Consider the following 26,902-nt stretch of genomic DNA (forward strand, 5'->3'; position numbering starts at 1 on the left):
ACGTCTTTTTAAGGCCTCGAATCTCAGCTCCTTCTCTCCTGCGGCCTGGACCTTGCTTCATCCGGTCACAGCTCTGCGAGCTTATTTGGGGTTCACTGTCCAGTGGCTCCAAAAACGCTGGGGGCAGAAAATGCTTTCCGTCCTGCGGCCTGGCAGCACCCTGTGCCTGCAGGTAATCCGTCCTACAGACGGGGTTTGCTCATCTCCTTTCTGCAGCCTGTCTTCTGGCCTCGTCTGTCCAGCCTGAACCCCTCGCCCATGACTGCACACCACGATCGCCTACAGATCAGGCTTCTGAATGTGGATGCTGCGGGCCGGCTGCTGGCAGAGGACACGGCCACGTGGACGGCCCAGGAAACACGGAGAGCTGGGTGGGAGGGGAGAGGGCCTGTGAACAAGCTGCCACCTGGGGTTTCGCTGGGACCCGTCTCGAGGTGACAAGGGCATCCTGGAGGAGCCTGCAGACCCCAGGGAGCACGCCAATCTCCACAGTCAGACCAGACACTGAAAACCCGAGAGAAGATGAGAAACTCCCATTTTAATATAAAAGTGGCCCTGCACCTGGTAACTTCAGTTGGGGAAATCACACAGAACAGATTGGATGCTAACATTTAGGAAAATTCAGTGTAAAATTACAGAGCATTTTCAATATAAAAATAAGACTTTTAATTTAAAAAAGAGCACATAAGCAGCTCTGGATACACCCTCAAAACAACAGAGAAGTACGGAGCTGGGCTTTCCATTTGGACGTGGACTCTCAAACCGCACACGACGTTTGATGCCGGATACTTTCAACTCTCAAATAAAGCCATGACCTTCCCCAGCAGGCTGCGCTGGGAAGGCAGCTGCGGGAGGAGCGAGGTCTGCAGGCTCTCTGGCTCTGGAGTGAGGAGGCGGGACCTCCCGCCGGGAGCATGGCGGCTGCTGTGGGGACAGGGGGTGCCAGGTCCAGCCAGGGGAGCACATCTGCCACTGCACGAGGGCTCGAAACCATGACTGCGCCCTTCCTCTCCCGGCGCGGTCCTCTACCGGTCCTCCGTGTGGTTAAAGTGTCCCTACAACGAGAAAACAGGGTGTCGTGGGAAGGAACCTACCTTGGCTTCAGGTTCACAACACTGAGCTCTGCCTTTCAATCGGCTGAGCTGACACACACTCTGAGCTAAGCACGTATTTACAGAACATATATAAAATACCATAATTAAGATATTTAAAGTGCTTCCTACAGTGCTTGGCACATAGAATGTTCTCGATAAATGTTACTTCTCTTCTCTCCTACAGTTCTATGAGAGGGGAAAAAAGAGAATGAAAGAATCATTTATAAATCCATAGTTTTTTTCTAATGACATCTGAATACTGAATATGGATTCAGCACAAGTGCACTGCAGCAGGCTCCTCGCAGGGGGCCCGGGGCGGGAGGTAACCCAGCTTCGCGAGGATCCCACTCGGGCCTGGCCTCCCTGCCCCTGGAGCAGACTCCTGCCTCCCCACCTTCACGCAGAAGTGCTGAGATGTCTCGTTGAGCCAGCCCACCCCACCCCACCCTGCCTGGACGGGGTTTGTCTGGAGACACACTGGAGGCAGAACAAACAGGACACGGGACAACCAGACACACGGACACATCAAAGAGAGGACCAAACCTAGACTCTCCTCCACAAAAGAACCCGCAGGAACCACTCACTCAAACCTCTCACCCAGTCTCCATCCCCTGACACGACCGCATTTTCCAAATCCTCAGGCTTTTCTCCCCAGGGCCCAGTTTGCCGATGTCCCTCTCCAAGCTTAGACCCCTGTCCCTGATGCAGAAGTGAGGTCTCGTGTCCCCAGACTCTGAGGCGGCCACTGGTGGGGACCAGCCACTGGAGCCACGTCCGATGGAGGGTCTGGGCACTGAGCCCGATCTGATAAAGTCACGAAGGAAGAGGACAGCTGTGCCTTAGACGTCAGTCTCACTGTTGGCAAGCCGTATGTCCACTGCCTGGCTGAGCAGGCTTGAGAAGATATTAACGCAATGGTGGGAAATACGACACTTCTGATAAAACAGTTTCAGTATTTTTCCACCAAGCAAGAGAAGAGTGTTTTTTTTTTTTTATTGAAGAGAGTTTTGTTTTGTTTCTAACACTGGGATCAAAAGAGAGTAAGGTCCAAAAAGACACCTAGGTACTTTAGAGTAACACTGTCAAAACCCAAGGAGTCTTGAAAGTGGGAACAAAGAAATGCCACATCAAGCTGAAGGGATCCTCAACAAGATTGACAGCTGATTTCTCAGCCCAATTCAGAGTGCTGAAGGTCAACCAAGGATTTTGTATCCAACAAAACTATCCTTCAAAAATGAGAAATTAAGACACTCCCAGATAAACAAAAACAAAAAACCTGTCGTTAGCAGACCTACCCTACAAGAAATACTGATGAGGCTCTTTCAGGTTAAAACTAAAGGACCTTAGATGGTAACTCAAGTCCACAAGAATCCATGAAAATGGCATTTTTCCCCTAATTACCACCTATGAGTCCCCCCTCCACTGAACCTGTCTCATTTCAACAGCACTCTCTCTGCCTTGGGTCGCAGCTTCTGAAGGACCTCCTCTGGCTGCACCTCTCCATGGACGCCCCCCGCCCCACCCTCCAGGTCCCGTCCCCTCCGGAGCCTGTCCCCTGGCTGGGAGAGCCTCCCCACCAGGTGTCCTCTCCTAAGATCAGAGACCCTCTCTGACACACTTGCTGCAGGCTGAAAGGTCCACTGCTGGGAGGTGGGAGTGGAATGCGGATGGGAAAGGACCCGTCTGTGTGCCTAAGGCCTCCTGTCAGTCAAGACAGGGCCTGGGCTGGGAACAGGGTGGGCCAGGGGCCAGCTTTCCCTCACTGCACCGGATCCCAGCATGGAGCTCCAACAGAGTCCACGATTCTCTATTTGAACCTCGCCTTCCACCTTGTTACGAAGGCTTGCTGGTCAGTGTAAGTCTGCAGCAGCTGGAGGCGTGCAGAGCACACACCAGGGAAAGAGAAGACTGGAACCCTGAGGGCAGGTTCTGCCTCCGCGCCGGACGGTCCTGACCCTCCCAGGCGCTGGAGCCCGTCCCAGCCCAGTCCACAGACAGCCTTCTGGGGCGGAAGTGGATGGTGGGGACAAGGCTTAGGACTTATCGGTGCCCAGCAGCAGCTTCTGGCGAGCAGCTCAGAACAGCAGCCAGCACGCTGTTCTCAGTCTCCTACCAAGTATGTCCAAAGGGATCAAGCCTGGGAAGCGATGCATCTCGACCAGGGGAAGGACACGTGGGTGGCACGGGAGTCAGGGGGAGGTGGGCTGGAGCAAGGGGACACCCCATGACCGTCTCTGCTCCTCGGAGGCTGAGTCAGGGGCTCAGGCTGGGAGGGAAGAGGAAAGCACGAGCCCAGGCCCGGGATTCTGAGGGGTGGGCCCCCCTGCCACAGTGCTGTGATGGGCAACACTCCTGCCCCAGACACGCAAGGATCAAGAGCTTCACAGAGGAGCTGTGGACAAACAGGCAACTCTAAAAATAGGGTATAAACATGCATGTATATTCCAGGAAAAGCCTTGAGTTTAAAACTAAAAAAAAATTGTACACACAACTTTCCTGGACTTCCAAGGCAGGCCCGGAGGACACTCTCCAAAATCCACTCAGGCTGTTCTTGTGCATAAATTCGTGTTATCTCAAACTCACCACCGTGGGCTGGAAGGGAGGGACGGCCTGGCTCCTCAGCAGAGATGCTGACCCTTAAGAGGTCTGAGGACCCTGCTCTGCAACGAGTCTGAGGGGCTTAAAGGGCCCACTTACCCGCTGCTGCCGCCGCTTTTAAAACAGATTCTTGTTGCTGTTTTCATTTTTACCTTTTGACTCCCTTCACCAATTGCTCCCACCCCTCACGCACTGTCGCTGGCAACCACCAATCTGTGAGCCTTTTTTTGTTTTGAAGATTCCATGTATAAGACAGAATCTGTCTTTCTCTGTCTGACTCATTTCATTTAGGACAACGCCCCCAGATGCCATCCACGTTGCTGGAAATGGCAGCATCTCCCTCTTTTATGGCTAATATTCCACTGGATAAAGAGCACAATTTCTCTATCTCCTCCTCCATCCTATTTTTGCAAGCTCATCTTATGGTCAACAATCTTGCTGAATATTAGTTTTAATAGTTTATCTGCAGATTTGCTTGGATTTTCTATGTAGATGATGTCAGGAAATAACAATTTAGTTTTCTTCCCCTTCTAATTCTTATAACCATTGTTTCTTCTTCCTTGTTTAACTGTCTGAGTTAGAAACCCTACTAAGCAGAAGTGGTGATGGCAAACAAATCTGCTTCTCTCTTCATCCAAAGAAACACTCCCCCTAAGTGCAGAGACCTTTCAACATCACCAGGATAAGCCCTCTATTTATGGTTTTATCTTGAGTGGGATTTGGAGTAACTGAGCAGTTGCTGCCTCTATTAAGATGACAGTTTGATTTGTTTCTTTTTTTCCTCCTTTGATCAAATAATGTAGTTCTTTTTCTAAAGCAAGTCATCTGTATGTTCCTTTATGTAGAATTTCTTTTAAACTATAAAACCATCTGGGATGGTAGCTTTTGAGAACTTTCCCAAATTATTCCATTGGGATTCTCTCTTCTGGAGTTAGTTCTGGCAACTGAATTACCGTGAGGGCAAGGGAATTCCCACTGCACTGGTCTCCCAGCTCTGAGCATGTTACAGACACGTATTCACACGGGACAGTCCCCTTAGCATCGCAGAGCATTATTCCAAGGTCCTTGGCGTCTGTGACTAACGGGTGGTCTGCTGCCACTCAAAGCACTGTTCCCTCATGGCCATCAGTGGTTTCTCTCCAGCAGCTCTCCAGAATCCTCTTTCACCATGATACATCAGACATGCAGATACATCAGGTCCAAGACTCACCAGGCCTTTTCAGGAATACAAAAAAGTATAGACAGCAATGTAACAAATATACACGAACCATCACGTGGCTTATGAGATAAAATGCCACAGGTGAAATGTCATCCATTCTCACTGAAGTGTATATTTACTGAATAAATACATGCCAATCCACTTACGTTGGCTCAGTTGGTAAAGCATCTGCCTGCAGTGCAGGAGACCCAGGTTTGATCCCTGGGTGGGGAAGATCCCCTGGAGAAGGAAATGGCAACCCACTTCAGTATTCTTGCCTGGAGAATTCCATGGACAGAGGAGCCTGGCGGGCTGCAGTCCATGGGGTCACAGAGTCAGACAGGACTGAGCGACTGAGCCACTTATCTCTTCTCCTGACAGGTGTGGATGTGGTTTCTGGCTTTCTGCTAAGCAAACAGCGCCCAAGCGTTCTGCACACATCTCTGCGGGCCGACTGTAGGACCAAACCCAGAAAAGCCAAGTCCTGACAAAGCCTCAGGAGAGCACGTCTGCATCTGCTGTCCTGCTTCTCTCTTCATTTATGACATGATTAACAACGTACTTAATGTCCTTATCTGTAGCATACATTAATTTAGTCCCACACGCTTGCAGGAAATCTAAACTCCATTTAAAAAAAAATATTAGCTTTTCTGTGAAAATCCGTTTCACTGTCTCCTCATAGTATAACATTTTATCCCCAGAGAAAAAAGTTTTAGTTTGGTTCTTTAGTCACCTGAAGGCTCTCTACTCCTTCAGAACCTGAAATGATCTCAACAACACAGTAAAAAAAAAATTTTTTTTTAACTAATTTTCTGGCATCCATATTCAGAGGAAACATTTATTGTCAGAGATTCTATCGGAAGATTCTGTCGGCAAGTCTATGCAAACTCCTCTATTTGACTACACCAACACAGCCAGACTCCTCCTTGGCCCACTGCCTCTCCCACCGTCTGGAGGACTCAGCCCTGTCTTGGCCACAAAGCCCTCACGGTTCTGGGAAGGACGTCCACGAAGCCCTGCGGCCTCACAGCTGTCTGAGCGCATCAGAGCGGGCCGCCGCCGTGCCCGGTGCAGAAGTGACGGGGCCACAGACCAGCCGGGACAGCGGGCACAGGAGGCCTACACTGCGGGCTCAGGGCCCGGCCTCCCCACTGACCACAGCGTGGGGCGGGCCGGTCACCCGGCCCCGTGGACCGCGTTCCTTATCAGCAACCTGACCGCTGACCGCTGGGGTCCCTGCTGAACCTCGGGGAAGTGCACTGGGCACTCTGTTTCCTAAGGAATGATCAGTGAAATTCCCGGTGATCCCTCTGTGACTGTTGTCTTCTCTCAGGACGTATGGATAAAGGGCTGATTAGATCTAGCTGCTGCTGAAACAGAGAGAGTGACCTGCTGCACACGCATCTGTGTTAATCCACGTCAGAGTCTGCCGTGCCCACCCCGGCCCTGGCTCTGGGCCTGACCCCCAAGCCAGGTGGCACTGCCCCCATCACCACAGGCAGGGGGACAGAGACTCCTGTCTGCACCGGCTTCTCCCCCACCCCTGGGTCAGGGCAGTATTTATAGATGCTGCGGATGCAGGGAGCAGTTGCTAATGAGACAGACAGGTAAATAAAATAGAGCAAATACTTTAAAGGTCACCTGTTTGGAGATAAGATGTAGTACAGGGGAAACAGGCATCCATCTGGAATCAGAATGACCATCCTGGGGCACCTCCCTCCGCCCCCAACGGTAGGCTGGGGACCCCTCCCCGGGACCACCCCTCCCGCCCCCCGCCCTCCACTTCTGTCCCCGCATCGCCCACCTCTCTTCTCCCAGCCCTCGTCAGCACCCCTTTTTCTGAGTGGCACCTCCCGCTGGTGTGCTGCAGCTCCTCAGGGAGGGGCCACCCCCAGACTTCACGGGTCAGCGGGGCAGTCACCCTTGGCGCCGTTCCCTCCCCTCGTCTCCCCCGACCCCAGGCAGCCTCCCCGCCCCTCCTTCCAGGGTCCCAGCTCCTGAGGACTTGGCCCGTTGTCAGGAAATGGGTTTCAGTGTCAAAAAGGGAATAACGTAGAAGCTCACTGAGATGCTCCCCTAGTTTTTGCCCTCAACACTAATGAACAGGCTGTTAGCCAAACCAATTTGTTGGGGATTGGGAGCAGCGGGGTCCCCAAAACCAAAAACATCATTTTGCATGTTGGCTCTCACGTAGTAACTCACTATCGGCTTGGGTAAAAACTCAATCAGATCAGATCAGTCGCTCAGTCGTGTCCGACTCTTTGCAACCCCATGAATCGCAGCACGCCAGGCCTCCCTGTCCATCACTAACTCCCGGAGTTCACTCAGACTCACGTCCATCAAGTCAGAACCTGAGATAAACTCCAGCAGAGGGGACCGGCTCCCAGATGCTGAGCTTGCTGGGCGACCAAGACCCCAGGCCTAGTTAAAGACTGCAGGCTTTCTGTTCTCAGGAAGATCTGTCCACTCCTTAGCTGGTTAGCCCAGGTGGGGTCCAGTCAGAACAGAGACTCAGGTGAGGAATGTGGGCTTCAGCGTCACAGATGACGGAAGAAAAGAGGATCCACGGGGGCAGGGAGGCACGTGTTCCCCCAGGAGGGGCCCCCCTCCCAGCCTGGGGGCAGCTGGGAGGATAAAGGGAAGAGATGGGGTGACCGCAGAGCCCGAGGGCTGCCACCCAGAAAGAGCTGGGAGCGAGGGGGCCAAGTCCTCAGGAGCTGGGACCCTGGAAGGAGGGGCGGGGAGGCTGCCTGGGGTCTCGGGAGACGAGAGGAGGGAACGGCGCCGAGGGTGACTGCCACGCTGACCCATGAAGTCTGGGAGTGGCCCCTCCCTGAGGAGCTGCAGCACACCAGCGGCAGGTGCCACTCAGAAAAAGGGGTGCTGACGAGGCAGCACTCCCCCTTGGCCAGCATCCTGAACCCGTTCTTCCTGTGGCTTCCAGCCTGATAATGCCCCTTCCAAGCATTTTCATGTGGTTATCCTGCAGACCTCTCACAGCCTCACGAGGATGCATTTAATGGGAAGAATTTCTAAGAAGAGCATGATTTCATGGCACACTTGGCTACCATGAGCCCCCGGGCCAAGACTGCTGAGCTGAGCAAGGAAGGAAGTAGGCTGCATGGCAGGCCCAGCCTTGGGAGCACTCAAGGAAGGAAAGGAGCCTCCTGCAGGTGGAGACCAGCGCCCTGACCCTGTAGTCTGGATGGTGCACAGCAGAGGGCCACCCACCGGGCGGCAGAGCGGACACCCTGAATGACATAACACCACGTCCCAAGAATCAGGGATGGCCTCACCCCAGCTGTCAGTACCATGAGCGGGGTGACGAGGAGCTGCTTCTTAATAATAACGTGTACTAGGAGCTGAACCTGAACACTGATCACCCTAAGACATCATCAGTGAGCTGCAACGGGCCAAATGGGAGGTTCGTGTGTCAGCCTGGGGAGTGAGTTGGAGAAGGTCTACAGGAAAAGTCCTTGCAAGGACTCACAATAACAATCAGGAAAAGCTTCGTGGGAGAAAGACAACAGGCCCAGGCGGTGAGCTGAGACGGCCACGTGAGAATTCTGAGCAGAACCAACTGGGTCAGCTGATACCTGCTGCGGTCAGAAACACAGCAGAGAAGGGGGACCCGAGGAGGTTCTCAGGGAAAAGCGTCCAGCTCACCGAGAAACCAAAGCAAGCTTCCTGTCAGCGACTCCCCGTGGGGTTCTCAGGGGCGCCATGGTGAAGAATCTGCCTGCCAATGCAGGACACGTGGGTGCAATCTCCGGGTCGGGAAGACCCCCAGAGAAGGAAATGGCAACCCACTCCAGTATTTCTGCCTGGAGAATTCCATGGACAGGGGAGCCCGGTGGGCTACACTCGCTGGGGTCACGAAGTCCGACGCGACTGAGCACGCACACACAGGGCTCCCACACAACCCCCAGCGTGACCCCTGCTGCTCTCTGAGCCAAGCTCACCAGCGGCATCAGCCACGGGAACGGCGGGCCTGGACAGGCAGGCTTCCGTGTGAGTAGGGCGCACCCGTGAGCGGAACCCCTCGTTTAATGAAGTCTTCTGAAATTTGGAATTGCTGCCCATTGGTGATTTACTGTTAAGCGCTTCTCCCTGGGATCTTGCATTTCTAAAAATACTATTTGCTTTTTATTTAACACTGAGCCTCTTGATGTTCTGGAATACAAAAATAGTGTCTTATTATTTTAAAAGCTTAAGAGAGAAACTAGCCATATTATTAGAAAAAGAAGATATATGCAGCTATAGTCTGTTCAAATATCAAGAGGTGTGACTTTTCAAATTCACATTTCAATCTTTATTTACATAAGACTTTTAGAAATAGTGGGTGTAAATATTAAATCACCCAAGCCTGGGTGAAATTTTATTGAGAATAACTACAAATAAAGGGAAACTGATTTTTTAAAGTCACTTTCTGAAAATTTAGATGAAAAGAATATCGAGCATTAGAGAGAAAAATTATATATTTACATATCAATATAGGTTTTCCACGCACAGATTCATCTCCTAGGAAACATACAGAGGCAAGCTTGGGGAATCACAAGGGAAGGAAAACCCTAATCAAATAGGTGCTGTTGTTCAAACAGAACATTAGCTTAAATGATCCAATCAGCTGCTTGAGCCAAATTTTTTTTTCCTTTAAGCTGTTCATGCCAGAAGACAACCTCTTGGAGCATTAAGAATCCGTATTACGTTCCAACTGTTTGCCCAACAGATGGGGGATTTGAAAGACACATTCCATGGAAATGTGACGAGAACGAGGAAGGTTTGGAGTTAGTCACCAGCATAATGCACTCTACCCATAGTGGGGTCATAATATTAATTATCACAATCCAGGGCACGTTTGGCAGTTACATGAATCAACCGAAATACAGTTTACGTTGCTGGATCTTAGTTTTAACATTATTCAGGATTATTGGTGGCTCAGTCGTTGAAGAATCACCTGCAATGTAGGAGACCTGGGTTCGATCCCTGGGTCGGGAAGATTCCCCTGAAGGAGGGCCTGGCAACCCACTCCAGTCTTCTTGCCTGGAGAAGCCCATGGACAAAGAAGCCTGGTGGGCTACAGCCCACAGGGTCTCAAGAGTCAGACATGACTTAGCAACTAAACCACCACCACCTCCACACCACGAAATGCAACAGGACCTGCGGAAATTTTCCTGAGGATGGAGTACGAAAGCAGGAAGGCACATCTCCATGGGCGGGTCTACCTGGCCTTGGTCTTCGTACTTATCTAAGGACTTCAAAGGCTCCATGTTGGCTGGCCTTTGTTTAAAACAAAATCACTGCCTCCCCTACAAAACAGTCACCCACAATGCACCACATGAAAACTCTGCAATTTACTGACTCAAATGTTTGCTGATCAAAAGCAGCACAGAGTTTCCTCTAAAGATCTTTAGGGGGAAATCCTGAAAACACTCACTCACACACACACACACACACACACACGCTCCTGGTTTCTATGTGGAAATTAAACACAATTCTATTTTATTGCAATATGAAGACTGCAAGCTTAAAATTAAAAAAAAAAAAAAGAATTGTAGAGGTTTCAAAGCTCTTATTATTAGAACAAGCCCAAATTTAGGAACAAAGGTATCATGATGCTAATGTGAAGGACAGGAAAGCTTGGCGTGCTCGGGGTTCACAGGGTCGCAGAGTCAGACACGACTTAGCAACTGAACAGCAGCATCGTACACTTCCTGATCTTCTGCCCAGCACAGGGGACTGAGAATCTGACTCTGGCGACACTAAGACGTCCCATTCCTTTGAATTAATGGTGTGAATGCTGTTTATCCTTCTGAAATTTTGGGTTTATGTGAAGTGTATGCAAATAGGAAAGAAAAGCTTAAGGAGGGGAAAGAAAAAGCAACACCGATTCCCATTTGGGTAAGTAAATGAGTTAAGGACATTTCTCTAAGATGTCCGCAAATTAGCTCTATTTTAACCATTTCCAGGACCTGTTCCCTTCTCTAAACCCTGTTTTTAGAAAGAATTTAAAATGTATATTCAATTTGTAGTCTCAGTCTGAAGCTGGAAGAACATCAGTTTGCAGCCGAGTAGAATGCTCAGAAAACCAACCTGTACCTTTCAATTTACACCCCTCTTCCTTAGGAACGAAACGGCCGTTTCTACCACCCTTGTCCTACGGATCCAGGATTTAAGGACAGGTCTTTCACGTCACAGCGAGCAGGGGAATGCACTTACAGACTCTCCTGCGATGCACCTCGGGCAAGGCTGGGCCCGGATCCTTCCGCCATCCAGAGGACCCTGTTCAACAAATCACAGCCACGGATGAGCCAGGGCAGCGGTGATTCACACTGAGCAGGTAAAGGCTGGTCTGGTGGGAGCAGGAACCTACCCCCACGCCTGGTCGGCCCTGGCCGCTGTCGGGCCATGGTGACAGCAGGCGGCCTCTGCGCTGGGCATCCAGGCACTCGGGCTCCTCGCTGCCCCCGGACACTGGGATGCGCACCCTCAGCTGGGGGCAGTCCCGCTCGGGCACCGCGGCGTCCAGCCTCCTGCACACCCGCTTCTGCAACGACAGTCTCACTTTAGATGGCCTCGGAAAGCACACGGCGCTCTGACTGAATCTGCCTCTGAGAACCTCGCTGCAAACACAGACCCCCGAGGAGCTCAGAAAGTTTACAGGATGTTGGGAGAGACAACTTCCAACTTTATCTTCCAGGAATAACCACCATCACTTAACCTCATTACTTCCAGCACAGTCTGATATTTACTTAGCTTTACAAGTTTAAAATAATCATTTGAAGCAATTTTGGTCAAAATTCTTATAATAAACTGTTGTGACTGGTTTATCAATATCGAGAATGTACAAAACCTATAAATTTTTGTTCAAGAATCTAGTCATGCGCTTCGATACTTTTGCCAGGTAGGTACTTTCTTAACACAATATCAAGCTATGTGCTTCCTTAATACGATATGAATAATCCCATGTGGATAATTCTTTGTCTTCCTGACACTGAGGAGTGGGGTGGTTTTATTTATTTCACAAGCTGCACACACAGCCCATAAGGGATAACCTGCAGGAAAGGCATGTGACGTTGGCATTCCCGTGAACTAAAGACGAATTACAGAAGCAGCCTTCCAAAGCTGAAGGAAATGGCTGACTCTCCACGTTCCCAGTCTGTGCTCCGCGGGGTAAGGATGTGTTCCGCGACACAGAGCAGATGGGTAGGAGGCCTCTGTAGGGGACAGAAGGTCCACCCTGTCCTGGGTCCCCGCTGCTGGGCGGTGCCCGCCAGAGTCAGGAAACACCCCTGGTTCACGGGTGGTCCCACACCCTCCTCAGTCACCGGCAAACCATCGTCATGATTTGCACCAAATCTGTTCACGATCCATTCCATTATATTCATTATTTTCTAAATGGGCTTTTTATTTCATGGATTTATCTAATATAGAAACCTGGTGTCGAGTGCTAGTTTTACTCCTCCCTAACTAACATGTCTTAAGATAGATACCTGAGGAGGAAAATGGTAAATGCTGACCTCTGAGCCCCCAAACCAGAGAATATGCCCTGGGGTAAATACAGTGCAGGCTCCGGGAGGCTGAGACAAGGGCAGGGCAGCCAGTCCCCCATCACCCAGCGCCACAGTCCTTCCCAAACATAAGGAAGTCCAGAAAGGTCACAGTCACTGCTGCAGAACCACACCCGGGCACAACCTGAATCGGAGAATGCAGACATTGGAGAATATGGCCAGGGGGACAGAAAAGCCAGGATCCCAGCGCAGGTCCCCTCCGCTCCAGCCCACACCTCCAACGTGGCCCTGCCCTGAGAAGGGCAGGAGGAGATGCTGTGAGCGGGACAGGACAGGGTCACCAGCGAGGGAAAGGCGCCCGGATGCGCAGCGAGGAGGAGCCCGAGCCCCCAGAGCCCAGAGGCGGGCAGGGGCTCCAAAGTCTGCACAGTGAAAATGGACAGAGCACTTACAGAGGTTCTCCTCCGAATTCAGCTCCTGGGAGGGGCATGGGCAAAGGGGCGGGCCAGTGCCCCTGGGGCTGGGTGGTGGCGAGGAGAAAGAGAGAGAGGGCAAGTTTGGGGTCTGGCAAGTGAGGGTGCCCATCATACCAGGGGGCTCACCGCCACCCCGTCCACCAGCAGACGCCTGCTCCACCTGCGCTCAGCCACACCCACAGCGGAGGTGCCTAACGGCAATCTGTAAAAAATACCCCAAAACACAAAAACTCCTCCTGAAAAAGACATGAGTCAAAAGGAGATTGTAATACTCTTAAAAACATAATTACACACTCAAAAAAACATGTGAGGATATGAAAAACCACCTTGAATTAGCGATGTAAAAACAGAAAGGACAAAAATGGGGAGAAGCCAAGAGAGACTTGGATGATTCGGGAAAGCAGTGGAGGGAAACGAGGTATAAACTATAAAGTGCACTGAAGGGGATAACTTCAAGTGAAAACTAACAGAGGACACCAAAGAAGGGCAGGAGCACAGTCAAGAGAAGGAGAACGGCATAAAGAAAACAGGGGGGCTAAAAAAGGGCAGCAGCAGGAAGGGAAGAAAAAGCAGCAAGAAATGTTCGCTGAGTCAGAGTTCCGCAAAGAGGAAAGCAAAGTAACAGCAAAGCTAAGGCTGAAAACTGTAGCCCGAGAAAGCTTCGTGGAAAGAGGAGACTGACTGAAGCTCAAAATGGAGGCTCACACGGCGCCTGGGAAAATTAACCCGGAATGAGCAACACGGAGACGTCCTAATAAAACCAGGAGACTTCAAAGATGAAGACGAAATCCTCAAAGCCCCTGGGCGCGCAGGTCCATGAGGGTGAAAAGGAACTGGAACGGCATCAGGCTTTCCAAGGCAACACGTGAGTGAGACGATGGAGAAACACGCTTTTCAAACTCAGTGAGAGAAAACACAGACCAAGAATGTAAAATCTACACGCTGTCCTTCAAATGTCAAGGTTACAGAAATAGCATTTCAACATAGGTGAATTTAGAGACCACTACAGCCGTGAGCCCTTCCAGAGGATTCTATGTGAGGGTAAGCTTCATCTAACTAACCAGTGATGACTGGGGAAATTCCAGGGTAAGGATTTTTCGTAAGCATCTGAAGGTACTAAGATGTACATCTCAGACTAAATTTAAAATAAAGGTGGAATTAGGCTGACAGACAAATGTGCAAACGTTATGTCCTCTAACATGGTGGAAGTAATTCCACTAAAGCACGAGAGATGAAGGGAGAGGGAAAGTGGAAAAATTCTGTAGTACAGGTCAATACTGTACAGTGACAGTCGTGTATCAAAGGGCACCAGGAAAAAGATTAGTAAGTGTTAAATGAATGAGGGAAAGACAAAATCATCATGAAGTAAACACACAGTGAAATGTATTTTAGGCAAGATTTACTAATAGATGCTAACTCAGAAGGCAAAGGCTTAAGAAGAAATATGCTTTCTCCCCCAAGGTATTTATTAATTTACAAAGTTTCAGTTTTATACATAAAACTGTTTTACATATAGTTTCAACAAATATTTTCATGTTTCAACGTATCTCCCCCAAGGTATTTATTAATTATAATAAATAATTATAATAGTTATAATTTAATTTATAAATTAAATATAATTTAAGTGCAGTTTCAACATATCTCCCCCAAGGTATTTATTCATTATAAAGAAAAGACTGGTAACTTTACAGGGTATGAAACCATCTTCATCCAGAGACAAGGTCAGCATCACGGTACTGAGACATCTCGGCATCACAGTCCCCATAAGATGCACGAAGAAAGCATAACATCACCTCGCGATACTCGTGCCAGAAAGGACGAGGTCTTAACCTCATCACAGAAGATGCTGGACAACCCACATGGACGGAGAGTCTTCTGCCAGATAGCTGACCGCTGCTCCGTAGACGTGCCAGGGTCAGGAAACCAAGGACGTGTCAGTGGCTAGAGGGGTGAGGACTCAGCACAGTGTGGAGTCCTGGAGGGACGAGTCAGTGACTAGAGGGGTGAGGACTCAGGGCAGTGTGGGGTCCTGGAAGGACGCATCGGTGACTGGAGGGGTGAGGACTCGGCGCAGTGTGGGGTCCTGGGAGGACATGGTGACTGGAGGGGTGAGCAGACTCCGCGCAGTGTGGGGGGGTCCTGGAAGGACATGTTGGTGACTAGAGGGGTGAGGACTCGGCACAGTGTGGGGTCCTGGAGGGACGCGTCGGTGACTGGAGGGGTGAGCAGACTCAGCGCAGTGTGGGGTCCTGGAAGGACAGGTCAGTGACTAGAGGAGTGAGGACTCGGCGCAGTGTTGGGTCCTGGAGGGACGCGTCGGTGACTGGAGGGGTGAGGACTCGGCGCAGCGTGGGGTCCTGGAAGAGATCCAGGACAGGAAAAGGGTGCGAGCGGGACATCAGGCGAGGCTGGAGTATGGCTGGAGGCCGGGCGACGGCCGGGGACGAGGCGAGCCTGGCCGCCTGCCAATCGTACTGTGCCCACGTACGTTGTTCACGTGAATTCTCTATATTACAGTTGCTTTTCCCCAACCTTTCTGTAAGTCTAAAACTACTTGGAAATGAAGTTTTAAAAATGAAGATAAAAAACCTCCTGCACCTGCTTTAGTGTATACCACACATCTAGAATGTGGATATAAGCCAAGTCACCTTTCCACAATCTTAATTTTTCCCTCCCAAGTGACATAAAGACTGACGTGTGTAAGACAAAAGTCCTTCCCACGTGTGAAGATGGTTCTTGGATACCTCTGAGGCTGCTTCTCTCCGACCAAGCATTCCTGCTCTCTTTCACTCTCCCATATCCGAGAGGCTTTCCAGAATCTTCCTCTTCTAGACACCATGTCCTAGAGTTTCTAAATCGTCATTATTCCTCCTGAAATGAACCATGTAAAATACCCCCAACACGCTGTCACCACCGCGGAGGAGAGCAGAGCTCCCCGCTACCTCCACGACGTGGTCCCAAGTCCGCAGGGAAAAACTCCGGCTGAGGGGCCCCAGCAACCTGCCACCTGGGTCCACACGAGGCCGGCACCCCCCAGCTTACGTCTGTCTCCCCTAGAGGACGCACAGCCCGTTCCTAGGGACCACTGAGGGTCCTTCTGGTTTAAGTTTAACGCCAGGCTCTGCTACGTAACCCTGACGTTGTTTCCAGGTCCAATCTGATTTCCTTGCTATTTTCCAGTATCAAAGCACTGCCAAATACCGCCATCACCACACGAATCGCCTTCGTAATGGGAAATGGTGCCGCCTTCTGCGTTCCGCCTGAGTCGGATGGAAGGGTTGAGGAAGAAAAGACCAAGGACCACGACCTCCGGTTACTCAGGATCTGCTCAGCCTTCACATTGCAGAAAGGGGCATGCTGTGTAAAGGGGTGTCCTGCCAACTCCCAACTATCTGGGCGGGACTTGCCTGGTGGCCCAGTGAGTAAGCCCCTGTGCGACCACCGCAGGGGGCCTGAGTTCCATCTTGGGTCGGGGAATAAAGATCGTGCATGCCACGCAGTGCGGCCAGAAAAAATCGGGCAAAGAGAAGTGGGGATACTGGCTGTGCCCCGCGTCATCCACACGCAGGATGTGACTCTCCTGCGGTCACATCACAGCCCCGTGCTCCTTTCTGAGGAACATCGCTTGCCAAACAGGAGGGCAGAGGGGCGTGGACGGGCAGGAAGTGTGCTTCTAGAGAAGGTCTCACACTCCATGTTTCTTGATGAGTTAGACGGATTCTAACTTCTTTGTGGGGTCAAACAACACCTGGCACAGCGGGTCAGCAGACCTGTGGCCACCCACAGTGGACACTCCTCAAGAGGCTCCGGTGGCGGGGGCTGGGTCCCCACGTGGTGGGGGATGGGGAGCCACACTGACCAGTCAGTCATTGAGGGCTGGGCTCCTCCAGGGAACATGGGGCCCTCCGCTGGCCGAGGGGATGAAGTCATTCATGTTTTCTGCTTTAAACAGGGATTAGTGAAAGCTGGCTATATGTGACACTGACTCACATATTTACTCGGCAAATATTCCAATTACCATGGACTGGCCTGGACCACGGGAAAACTGGGGCTGAGAGGCACTGAAGTCCAGGACGCGTGTGTTACATGCCTCGCTCTCCCCCACTCCCTTCTAGAGACGCTTCAGTCAGCCTTCATCAAGGCACGTGAAGATTTACCATCTGGCCGCAGACAGTGACTGCAGCCATGAAATTAAAAGATGCTTGCTCCTTGGAAGAAAAGCTATTTAGACAGCGTATTAAAAAGCATAGATATCACTCTGCCGACAAACATCCACCGTCAAAGCTATGGTTTTTCCAGTAGTCATGCAAGGATGCAAGAGTTGGACCATAAAGAAGGCTGAGCACCGAAAAATTGATGCTTTCGAACTGTGGTGCTGGAGAAGACTCTTGAGAGTTCCTTGGACCTGCAAGGAGATCAAACCAGTTAATCCTAAAGGAAATCAACCCTGAATATTCATTGGAAGGACTGATGCTGAAGCTGAAGCTCCAATACTTTGGCCACCTGATGCGAAGAGGCAACTCAATGGAAAAGACCCTGATACTGGGAAAGACTGGGGACAGGAGGAGAAGGAAACGACAGAGGATGAGATGGTTGGATGGTATCATCAACCCTATGGACATGAGTTTGAGCAAACTCTGGGAGATGGTGAACGACAGGGAAGCCTGGCGTGCTGCAGTCCATGGGGTCGCAAAGAGTCAGACATGACCAAACAACAACAAATGGCTCTGGCGCCGTGTAAACAAAATTCAAATCCTGAATAAACACAAAGACCCCGTTACTTAATACCTACAGAAGATCTATCAAGCAGCAATCTCGCCAGAGAAGAGCTGAAAAAGAAACACAGCTGAGTAAGAGAAGACCCTTGACAGGACCCCCCTCTGGAAACCCGTTTCCCGACTTTGCACACAAACAGAACGTGGAGGGTAAAGAAAGAAGAGGCCAACTTCCTTGAGTGCTTTGACAGAAACACCCTGTGAATTCTCTTCAGTCGGCACAGCAAGGAAGTGGCAGGTTCTTGAAAAGCCTTAAGTCAAGCACTTGTAATATATACGCTAATATATGTTAAGCACATATACTCTAAGTTAGAATACCAATGTAAATTGTCAGAGTTGGTAATGCAATTAAAGGTAACTCTCCAACTACACACATACACGCACAATAATCTCATCTTTCATTTGAAGGTATTTTAAGGATTTTTATTGACCAGTGGAATTTATTCTAAAGATCACTTGCATCATAAATGTGTGATGCTGACTGAGTCCCAGTTATCAGAAAGTTGCTGAGTGAGGTATTCTAGTCTAGTTTAATCTCTGTCACAGTAAAGAAAGTTCACTTTGGCTGGAGCAGCTGACACGGACATCCACCAGCTCTGAGACAGAACCGCTAGGGCTGAAGAGCAGGATTGAAGAGGCCTGCAGACTGTTGCCGAGAAAGAAAGCGTGCAGAGATCCCCCCTCGGGGACAGTCGCTTGGAAATGACCTTGCGCTCTTGGGGGTGTTGCTTTCTGCAGCACAGACCGAACCACAGAAACCAGCAGAAGCAAGGGTGCCTACTCTCAACCCCGTGTGGCCAGGTGCCCTGGGACTTCAGCCACAGGGACCATAATGTCGGGACGCTGTGCATCATCAGCTGCCCTTTCCAGGAGACTCCTCCCCGTCCCGGGCATGGACCTGCGTCCACACCCCAGACCAAGTCCTGCTCAGGAAAGAGAAAGCAACCGATGAGGAGACAAGCGAGGTAAGCCGTGGGCACCACTGTGACTCCATGAAAGCTGGCTCCCCAGAGGAAGGTGGTGGAGGAGAGCGAAGAAAAACCACTCTTTGACTTCCAATGAAAATGAAAAGACATAAACACACACTCTAGACTGAGCACTAATTTTGCATGCATGATTTACAAGGACAGTATAAACCTAAATTATAAAAAAATCTATTTACCACAGGTGGGACCTAGTAACTGTCCTTGCAATGATTAAAAAAAAACTACAGCATGGAGTGTTTCTATATTTGTTATTTCAGTAGCAAAGTAGAGCCCTGTGCTGCCAAAGCAGGGCATTTTACTTCTATTCTGCACGTGAAGAAGGTGAAGTCCACCAACCCCAGCTAACTTGCCTGAAGTCCAATGACTGGAAATGCCAGACCTGGGGCTCAGCGTGCGTTAAGTCAAACTGGGGAGACAAGACTGAGACATGTATTAAAGAAGCACTAAAAACTGAAAAATGCATGAAAAATATATCAAAGCTTAACATAAAGCTACAGTAATCAAGATAGTGCAGTAACGGCACAGGACACACACAGAGACCAATGGAACAGAAACGAGAGTCCAGGATAAACCCTTCCGTTTACCGTGAACTAACTTTTGACAAGGCTGCTGAGACAACGCAACGGAGAAAGAAGAGCCTTCATAAGAAGTGGTGCTGGCGTAACTCTATCCACATGCAGAAAGAGGAATTCAGGGCCCTAACCACACAGAGATGAACTTGGGATGGATCAGAGAGCTAAATGTAAGAGCAGAGAACATTAAATTTTTAGAGGAGAACATAAGACAAAATCTCTGTGATCTTGAGCTTGGCAAAGATTTTTTAGATACGACACCAAAAGCATGACTCATAAAAGAAACAAATTCATAAACTGGATTTCGTCAATATCCAAAACTGCTTACTGTATGCACGCTAATGGACTTGTCTCCAGAATATATGAAGAAGTCTTTCAACTCAACAAGATGGCACAATTTTTTAAACAGGCAAAGGATATGAATAGGAATTCTGCTGACAAAGATATACATATGGTCAGTAAGTACATGAAAAGATGTTCAACATCATTAGTCATTACAAAAATGCAAATCAAAACCACAACGGGATACCATGTCCCATCCACTGGAATGGTTATAATCCAAAAAAGTGTTGGCAAGGACGTGGAGAAAACAGAACCCCCATTTGCTGCTGGTGGGAATTCAAATAGGGCAGCTGTTTTGCAGAGCAGTTTGGTGATTCCTCAAAATGCTAAGCACAGAGTTACCTAATAACTCTGCAATTCCACAGCGAAACACCTGCCCAAGGGAGATGAAAACACACGTCCACACGGAAAGCCTGTACCTGGATGTTCACAGCAGCCTTCCTCAGAAATCCCTGAAGAGCAAGCAACCCGAACACCCATCCACGGAGAAATGCTTAAATAAAACGTGGCATTATTCATACAATGCAATATTTAGCGACAAGAAGAAATAAAATACTGATATGTATTTCAATATGGATGAACCGCTTACGTTAAGTGAAAGAAGCCAGTCACAAGAGACCAAATATTGTGTGGTTCCATTTACATGAGATGGCCAGGACAGGACAGTCAGCAGAAGACAGAAAGTGGACTGGTGGCTGCTCAGGGGTGGGGGAGCAGCAGGACCGGGGACCAGGCTTCTTTTGGGGTGATGAAAATGTCCTGAAATCAGGTTGTGATGGTGTTTACACAACTCCATACTACACTAAAACCACTCATCTGTGCACTTCCAGAGTGAACTTCACTAGGATACAAATCTGCAAAACTCCCATTTATTATATATATACTTATTTATTTATATAGGTATATATGTCTAGTCAAGACTATGGTTTTTCCAGTGGTCATGTATGGATGTGAGAGTTGGACTGTGAAGAAAGCTGAGCGCCGAAGAACTGATGCTTTTGAACTGTGGTGTTGGAGAAGACTCTTGAGAGTCCCTTGGACTGCAAGGAGATCCAACCAGCCCATTCTAAAGGAGATCGGTCCTGGGTGTTCTTTGAAAGGAATGATGCTAAAGCTGAAACTCCAGTACTTTGGCCACCTCATGCGAAGAGCTGACTCATTGGAAAAGACTCTGATGCTGGGAGGGATTGGGGGCAGGAGGAGAAGGGGACGACAGAGGATGAGATGGCTGGATGGCATCACTGACTCAATGGACTTGAGTTTGAGTGAACTCCAGGAGTTGGTGATGGACAGGGAGGCCTGGCGTGCTGCAATTCACGGGGTCGCAAAGAGTCGGACACGACTGAGTGACTGAACTGAACTGATATGTATATAAAAAATACGTACATTACACACAGACACACACACATATATACAGTCATTCAGGTGACCAAAATGTATTTTTAAGATACATCAGGTTTCTGGACTGCAGGTCCCCAAACCCCTGGAATTTCTAAGCAACCAGGACAATGGGGGTATTTTCTGTCGCAACACGCAGTCTCTAGTCCTCGGTTCCTGAGGTCACTTCAGAGCCATAAAGGTGAATGGGTGCCCTGTTACTCACGCGAATGAAGTGACTTTTGGCAGGCACCTGAGGGGGTTGGGGGGACTGGCTGCCTGAGGAACCAAGAGGAGCTGCTTGGGACTTTCAGTGCCACCCTCCAATTTCTGGGGAGTGGGGAGGGGACAGAAGCTGCATCACAGAGGCCGCCGTGCAACCCAAGAAAGAGGGGTTCCGCGTGCTTTCAGGACAGGACCGGGAGCCGGTGCGGCGTGTGGCCGGGCCCCAGGAGGACAGAGCTCCTCTGGGCCGGACCCCGTCTTCCATGTGCCTCCCACGGCTGTGGACTCACATCTTTCGATACCCTTTACAGATAATTCATCATCTGGTGAGTCGAGGGCTGCCGCAGTTCTATGAGCGGCTCCAGAGGTCACTGGATCTAAGGAGGGGGTGGTGGGGACTTCTGACTTACAGCCGGTGGTAACAACCTGAGCTTTGAGAATACTGGAGTGGGTTGCCATTCTCTTCTCCAGGGGAACTTCCCAACACAGAGATCAAACTCAGGTCTCCTGCATTGCAGGCAGATCTGAGCCACCGGAGAATGTATGTTAAAGTAACTCCTTCAGGAAGAAAACCAAAAATTAAACCAGATGGAAATAAGAATATACAAAAGACTGAAGTGCACTGGAAATGGTAACTCTGTGGGCAACCAGTACTCTGCCCAGAGAGCCTACTCTTTACAGAGCTTTTTTGGAAAAAGAGTCTTTAGGGAGATAGAATGCTGAGGCGTAGACATGAATTTTTGGGCGTCTGGGTTGACATTTCTATTCTGAAAGGTGCGGTGAGTGTGGTGGTTAGGGACTGCAAGGAGCCAGGCACTGGATGCCCAGTCACAGGGTCAACCTAAGCAAGGCCTCACTTCTCTTCTTCCAGAGCCTAGAACAGTGCTGGTACACAGTAGGTGCTCAGAAAAAGAATTTGTAAAAAGTCTATGCAACAGAAAGGATAAGCACTACTGCTATGTAACTGCCACCACATTCACTGACCTCACCATCATCAGGACACTCCCCAGAGGACAGGAGAGACTCCTGGCCCTGGCTCATGAGAATCCTCATTCCAGAGACGGTCCTGGTGGCCGCAGCTCCTGGTCTCTTCTGCTGGCTTTAGCACACCGGGTGCAGAGCCACTGGGCTGTCACAGAGGTACGAAGGGACTCATGCTTCCCGAGTAACCAAACTCTGAACAGGTGTGTATGAGAGAGACGGAGAACGAGAGTGGAAAATGGAGGGAAGAACATGGCTACTTTATGAAGCTCAAGCCAGATTGTCAGATCAAAAACTAGGACAAAAACAATGTTGCAAAAACAATGCAACGTAAAGGAGGACTCTATCAGGTCAGGAGACAGGACACACCCCAGCACTGCACGCCCTCATCCTGTCTGGTAACAGTCTGGAAGTGCTGGAGCCTCAGCCTGGGCACCTCATCCCACCAACTTCAACCTGAAAGATCACTCAAGGTTTCCTCTACTAAGCCTTTCCTGTTTCCTCAGATCAACAGTGACCTATGGCTCCCATCCCTGACAGTCCGGCGCATCATACCTTTCATCAGTTTACGGCCAACTTTGGACTTCGTTTTCAAGTCTCACGTTGTAGTTCCACAAGCCCCCGGAGGAAGCTGTATAGCCCGGTGGTTAAGAACACAAGCTCTGGAGGGCGCTGGTGGGGTTAGGGCCTACGACCACTTGCGGTAGTTACAACTGCACTCACCTCACACGCTAGTGACGCCATGCTCACAATTCCCCAAGCCAGGCTTCAGCGGTATGTGAACCGTGAACTTCGCGATGTTCAAGCTGGTCTTAGAAAAGGCAGAGGAACCAGAGATCAAATTGCCAACATCCGCTGGATCATGGAAAAAGCAAGAGAGTTCCAGAAAAGCATCTATTTCTGCTTTATTGACTATGCCAAAGCCTTTGACTGTGTGGATCACAATAAACTGTGGAAAATTCTGAAAGAGATGGGAATACCAGACCACCTGACCTGCCTCTTGAGAAATCTGTATGCAGGTCAGGAAGCAACAGTTAGAACTGGACATGGAACAACAGACTGGTTCCAAATAGGAAAAGGAGTCCGTCAAGGGTGTACATTGTCACCCTGCTTATTTAACTTCTATGCAGAGTACATCATGAGAAATGCTGGACTGGAAGAAGCACAAGCTGGAATCAAGAGTGCCGGGGGAAATATCAAAAACCTCAGATATGCAGATGACACCATCCTTATGGCAGAAAGTGAAGAGGAACTAAAAAGCCTCTTGATGAAAGTGAAAGTGGAGAGTGAAAAAGTCGGCTTAAAGCTCAACATTCAGAAAACGAAGATCATGGCATCCGGTCCCACCACTTCATGGGAAATAGATGGGCAAACAGTGGAAACACTGTCAGACTTTATTTTTTGGGGCTCCAAAATCACTGCAGATGGTGACTGCAGCCATGAAATTAAAAGACGCTTACTCCTTGGAAGGAAAGTTATGACCAACCTAGATAGCATATTCAAAAGCAGAGACATTACTTTGCCAACAAAGGTCCAGCTAGTCAAGGCTATGGTTTTTCCTGTGGTCATGTATGGATGTGAGAGTTCGACTGGGAAGAAAGCTGAGCGATGAAGAATTGATGCTTTTGAACTGTGTTGTTGGAGAAGACTCTTGAGAGTCCCTTGGACTGCAAGGAGATCCAACCAGTCCATTCTGAAGATCAGCCCTGGGATTTCTTTGGAGGGAATGATGCTGAAGCTGAAACTCCAGTACTTTGGCCACCTCACGCGAAGAGTTGACTCACTGGAAAAGACTCTGATGCTGGGAGGGATTGGGGGCAGGAGGAGAAGGGGACGACAGAGGATGAGATGGCTGGATGGCATCACTGACTCGATGGACGTGAGCCTGAGTGAATTCCGGGAGTTGGTGATGGACAGGGAGGCCTGGCATGCTGGGATTCATGGGGTCGCAAAGAGTCGGACACGACTGATCGACTGAACTGAACTGAACTAACCACCACTTGCTAGTTGATTCATCTCTCTGTACCTCAGTTTCCTCGTTGGTCATATGGGCATCCCAACAGGCTGTTGTGAAACTGATAACCACATGGTGGCCACTGGAGGACTGGCAGAATCTGCCACACCTCAGCTAAATGTCTCCAAGATGTCCCCTCCTGCGGTGACAGCACCACTGCACACCCAGGAGCTCGAGCCACAACCCTGGGGGTCACCTGGACTCCCCCATTCACACTCCCTGCCACACCCACTCACCAGCAAGACCTGCCGGCTCTTCCTCCAAAACCCACAGCCACGTGTGTGTGCTGCCATTACACTCCCCTCAGGCTGAGCCTCTGACACCTCTCACCATCTATATATTGTGCCTCCCCTCTGACCACCATCCCCTTCATTTCCCACAAAGCTGCTCTGGGGAAAGGGTGGCCCTTTAAATGTCAGGATGATCGTGTCACTTTCCTATTTACTTCCCACCGTCTGGAGGATGGGGCTTCCCAGGTGGCTCAGTGGTAAAAAATCCACCAGCCAATGCTGGAGACACAAGAGACATGGGTTCGATCCCTGGGTCAGGAAGATCCCTTGAAGCAGGCAACCTACTCCAGTATTCTTGCCCAGGAAATCCCATGGACAGAGGAGCCTGGCGGGCCACAATGCACAGGGTTGCAAAGAACGAGATACAGCTGAGAGGTTGAACACACACGTGTCTGGAGGACAGGGGGCTGCTGAAGCCACGGACAGAATGAGACTGGGTGCGTGGATGTCTTTGATCTGGGTACCACTAGAAGGCATGAGGAGAAGGGGATGACAGAGGATGAGATGGTTGGATGGCATCACCGACTTGATGGATGTGAGTTTGAGTAAACTCTGGGAGTTGGTGATGGACAGGGAGGCCTGGCCTGCTGCAGTCCATGGGGTCGCAAACAGTCGGACACGACTGAGCGACTGAACTGGACCGAACTGTTCCACTGCCCTGGGCTCACCTCCATACTGCTATGCACAGAACCAAACTCCCCTCAGGTCTGAGCCGGGATGGTGTGAAGTCTCCCTGTTACAGAAGCTTAGCCTATGCCCTGAGGTGGCACCAGGTGGAGGGGTGCTGCATCAAGAACATAAGTGAGACTAGCTCACGGTCAGGCAGCGGGCAGCGAAGAAAGAGGCTTCAAGGGAGAAAGCGCCTCACTCCTGACAGGCTGTGCAAAACACTGGAGAAAAAGGTTGCCTGTACTAACTGGGAAGGCACACGCCATGCTTATGGAGCCGGGAGGAGTCGAAGAAGAATATAAATAATTCTGTTGCTCGGTATGGCGGCACATGGCTGCTGCTCTTAGAGGGATCCCTGAAGTAAACAAGACGAAATCAGAACCGGCGATTCGCAGGCAGAGTTGTTGGACAAGAGCGCAGCTCAGAGGCTCTGCCCTCATCCCAATCCCACAGGGCTTCTGTCGGTTCCCTACGTACTTCCTACCCACACTAATTTTCCCTTCAAGCCTCGCATAGTCTCGACGATGCACCCACCCCGAGCTTGATTAGGGACCCTCCCATTACCCATCACCTCTTACCCTGCTCTTTCGCAGCAAACGACTGGAGTGTCGGCTGGCCTGGCACCCATACTACACCCAGCCCAGCGCCTGCACGTGGCGGTTTGACTCAGGAACAGCTGCGCGCAAAGGCGGGAGGACCCTTGACTTTGGACACTGAACCTCTGAGGCCTCCGCTGCAGCCCTGAACCATGTGACCAGCCCTGGGTTTCCAGGACACCAAGGTGCCCGGGTCTGCATCTCTGCGCAGGCGCATCCTGAGGGGCGACCCACCCAGGCCCCGCCCAAGCGGGCGCACACCGCCCGCCCTGGCCCGCATCTCTGCGCAGGCGCAGTCTGAGGAGAGGGCCGCCTCATCCAGGCCCCGCCCACTGCACTCCGCCCAAGCGGGTGCGCTCGGCCCGCCCGGGCCCGCAACTCTGCGCAGGCGCGGCCTGAGAGGCGGTCGGCCCCACTCAGGCCGCGCCCACTACGCTCCGCCCAAGCGGGCGCGCGCAGCCCGCCTGGGCCCGGCCTCCTCCTGCTTCAGGCGCCAGTAGTCGCCAGACCCGGTGGGCGTTTGCCCAGCGCTGCCGTCTTCCCTTTCGCAAGGCCCGGGCCCCGGGGGACTCACCGCGTCCCCCGGGACCTGCAGATCCTCAGGCCTCCGCCGTCGCCATCGGCCCAGCGCCAGGGTGTCCATGCGACCCCAGGCCCCAGGCGGCCGGGCCTTCCAGCCGCCGATAGCGGTCAGGTGCCGCCCTCCCGGCCCAGCCCGGGCTGCCGAGGCCACGCCCTCTTAGCGCACGTGCCCCAAGGGAGCCAATAAAGTGCTGGGGGCGGGGCGCCGCCAGGAACTCGCGAGCTCTGGCTGGCGCGGCGACAGGCTGGAGTAGCGGAAGCCAGAAGTTTGAGGCGATGAGGGGATTTCCTCCCTAGGTCGTTGGTTCTGTTACTTTTCTAGTCACTGTCACTCCCCTAGGTCGTTGATTCTGTCATTTCGCCGGTCACCGTCACTGCCCTAGGTCGTTGATTCTGTCTCTTCTCCGGTCACTGTGTCGGCCTTGGGGCTCCAGAGAACCTGTTTAGGGTTTCGCCACGATTCGACTTCGGGCCTGCGATCGGCAGGAGGAGCGCCCGCCTCTCCTCTTGTGATTGGTCCCTGAGCCCCGTCTGCTGTCGCTGGTTGGCTGATAGGTGGCGCAGCGGACCTGTCAGAGCGGAGGAGCGCTGGCGTCTCTGGGAGTTGTAGTCCTTG

General features: G+C 50.9%; 1 protein-coding gene across 1 annotated transcript; it reads right to left on the minus strand.

Moving 5' to 3' along the window:
* Positions 1-518: 518 nt before the first annotated feature.
* Positions 519-26,443, minus strand: C26H10orf143 (chromosome 26 C10orf143 homolog). Its single transcript, XM_019953050.2, has 4 exons — positions 26,279-26,443; positions 11,264-11,437; positions 11,110-11,172; positions 519-1,055 (listed from the first exon to the last, which is right to left on the minus strand). The coding sequence occupies exons 1-4, from the start codon at positions 26,345-26,347 to the stop codon at positions 1,026-1,028; spliced, it is 336 nt and encodes a 111-aa protein (XP_019808609.2). The 5' UTR covers positions 26,348-26,443; the 3' UTR covers positions 519-1,025.
* Between the last annotated feature and the right edge of the window lie 459 nt (positions 26,444-26,902).

Source organism: Bos indicus, chromosome 26, assembly GCF_029378745.1.
Source record: "Bos indicus isolate NIAB-ARS_2022 breed Sahiwal x Tharparkar chromosome 26, NIAB-ARS_B.indTharparkar_mat_pri_1.0, whole genome shotgun sequence".
Classification (NCBI taxonomy): domain Eukaryota; kingdom Metazoa; phylum Chordata; class Mammalia; order Artiodactyla; family Bovidae; genus Bos; species Bos indicus.

Excerpts from the sequence above, each read along its gene's own strand:
- C26H10orf143 (XM_019953050.2), bottom strand. The coding sequence starts at position 26,347 with ATGGACACCCTGGCGCTGGGCCGATGGCGACGGCGGAGGCCTGAGGAT. Across the intron at positions 11,173-11,263 it reads AGGGCCGACCAGGCGTGGGG|GGTCCTCTGGATGGCGGAAG; the intron begins GTAGGTTCCTGC and ends TTTGTTGAACAG. Across the intron at positions 1,056-11,109 it reads GGTGCATCGCAGGAGAGTCT|GGACACTTTAACCACACGGA; the intron begins GTAAGTGCATTC and ends TTCTCGTTGTAG.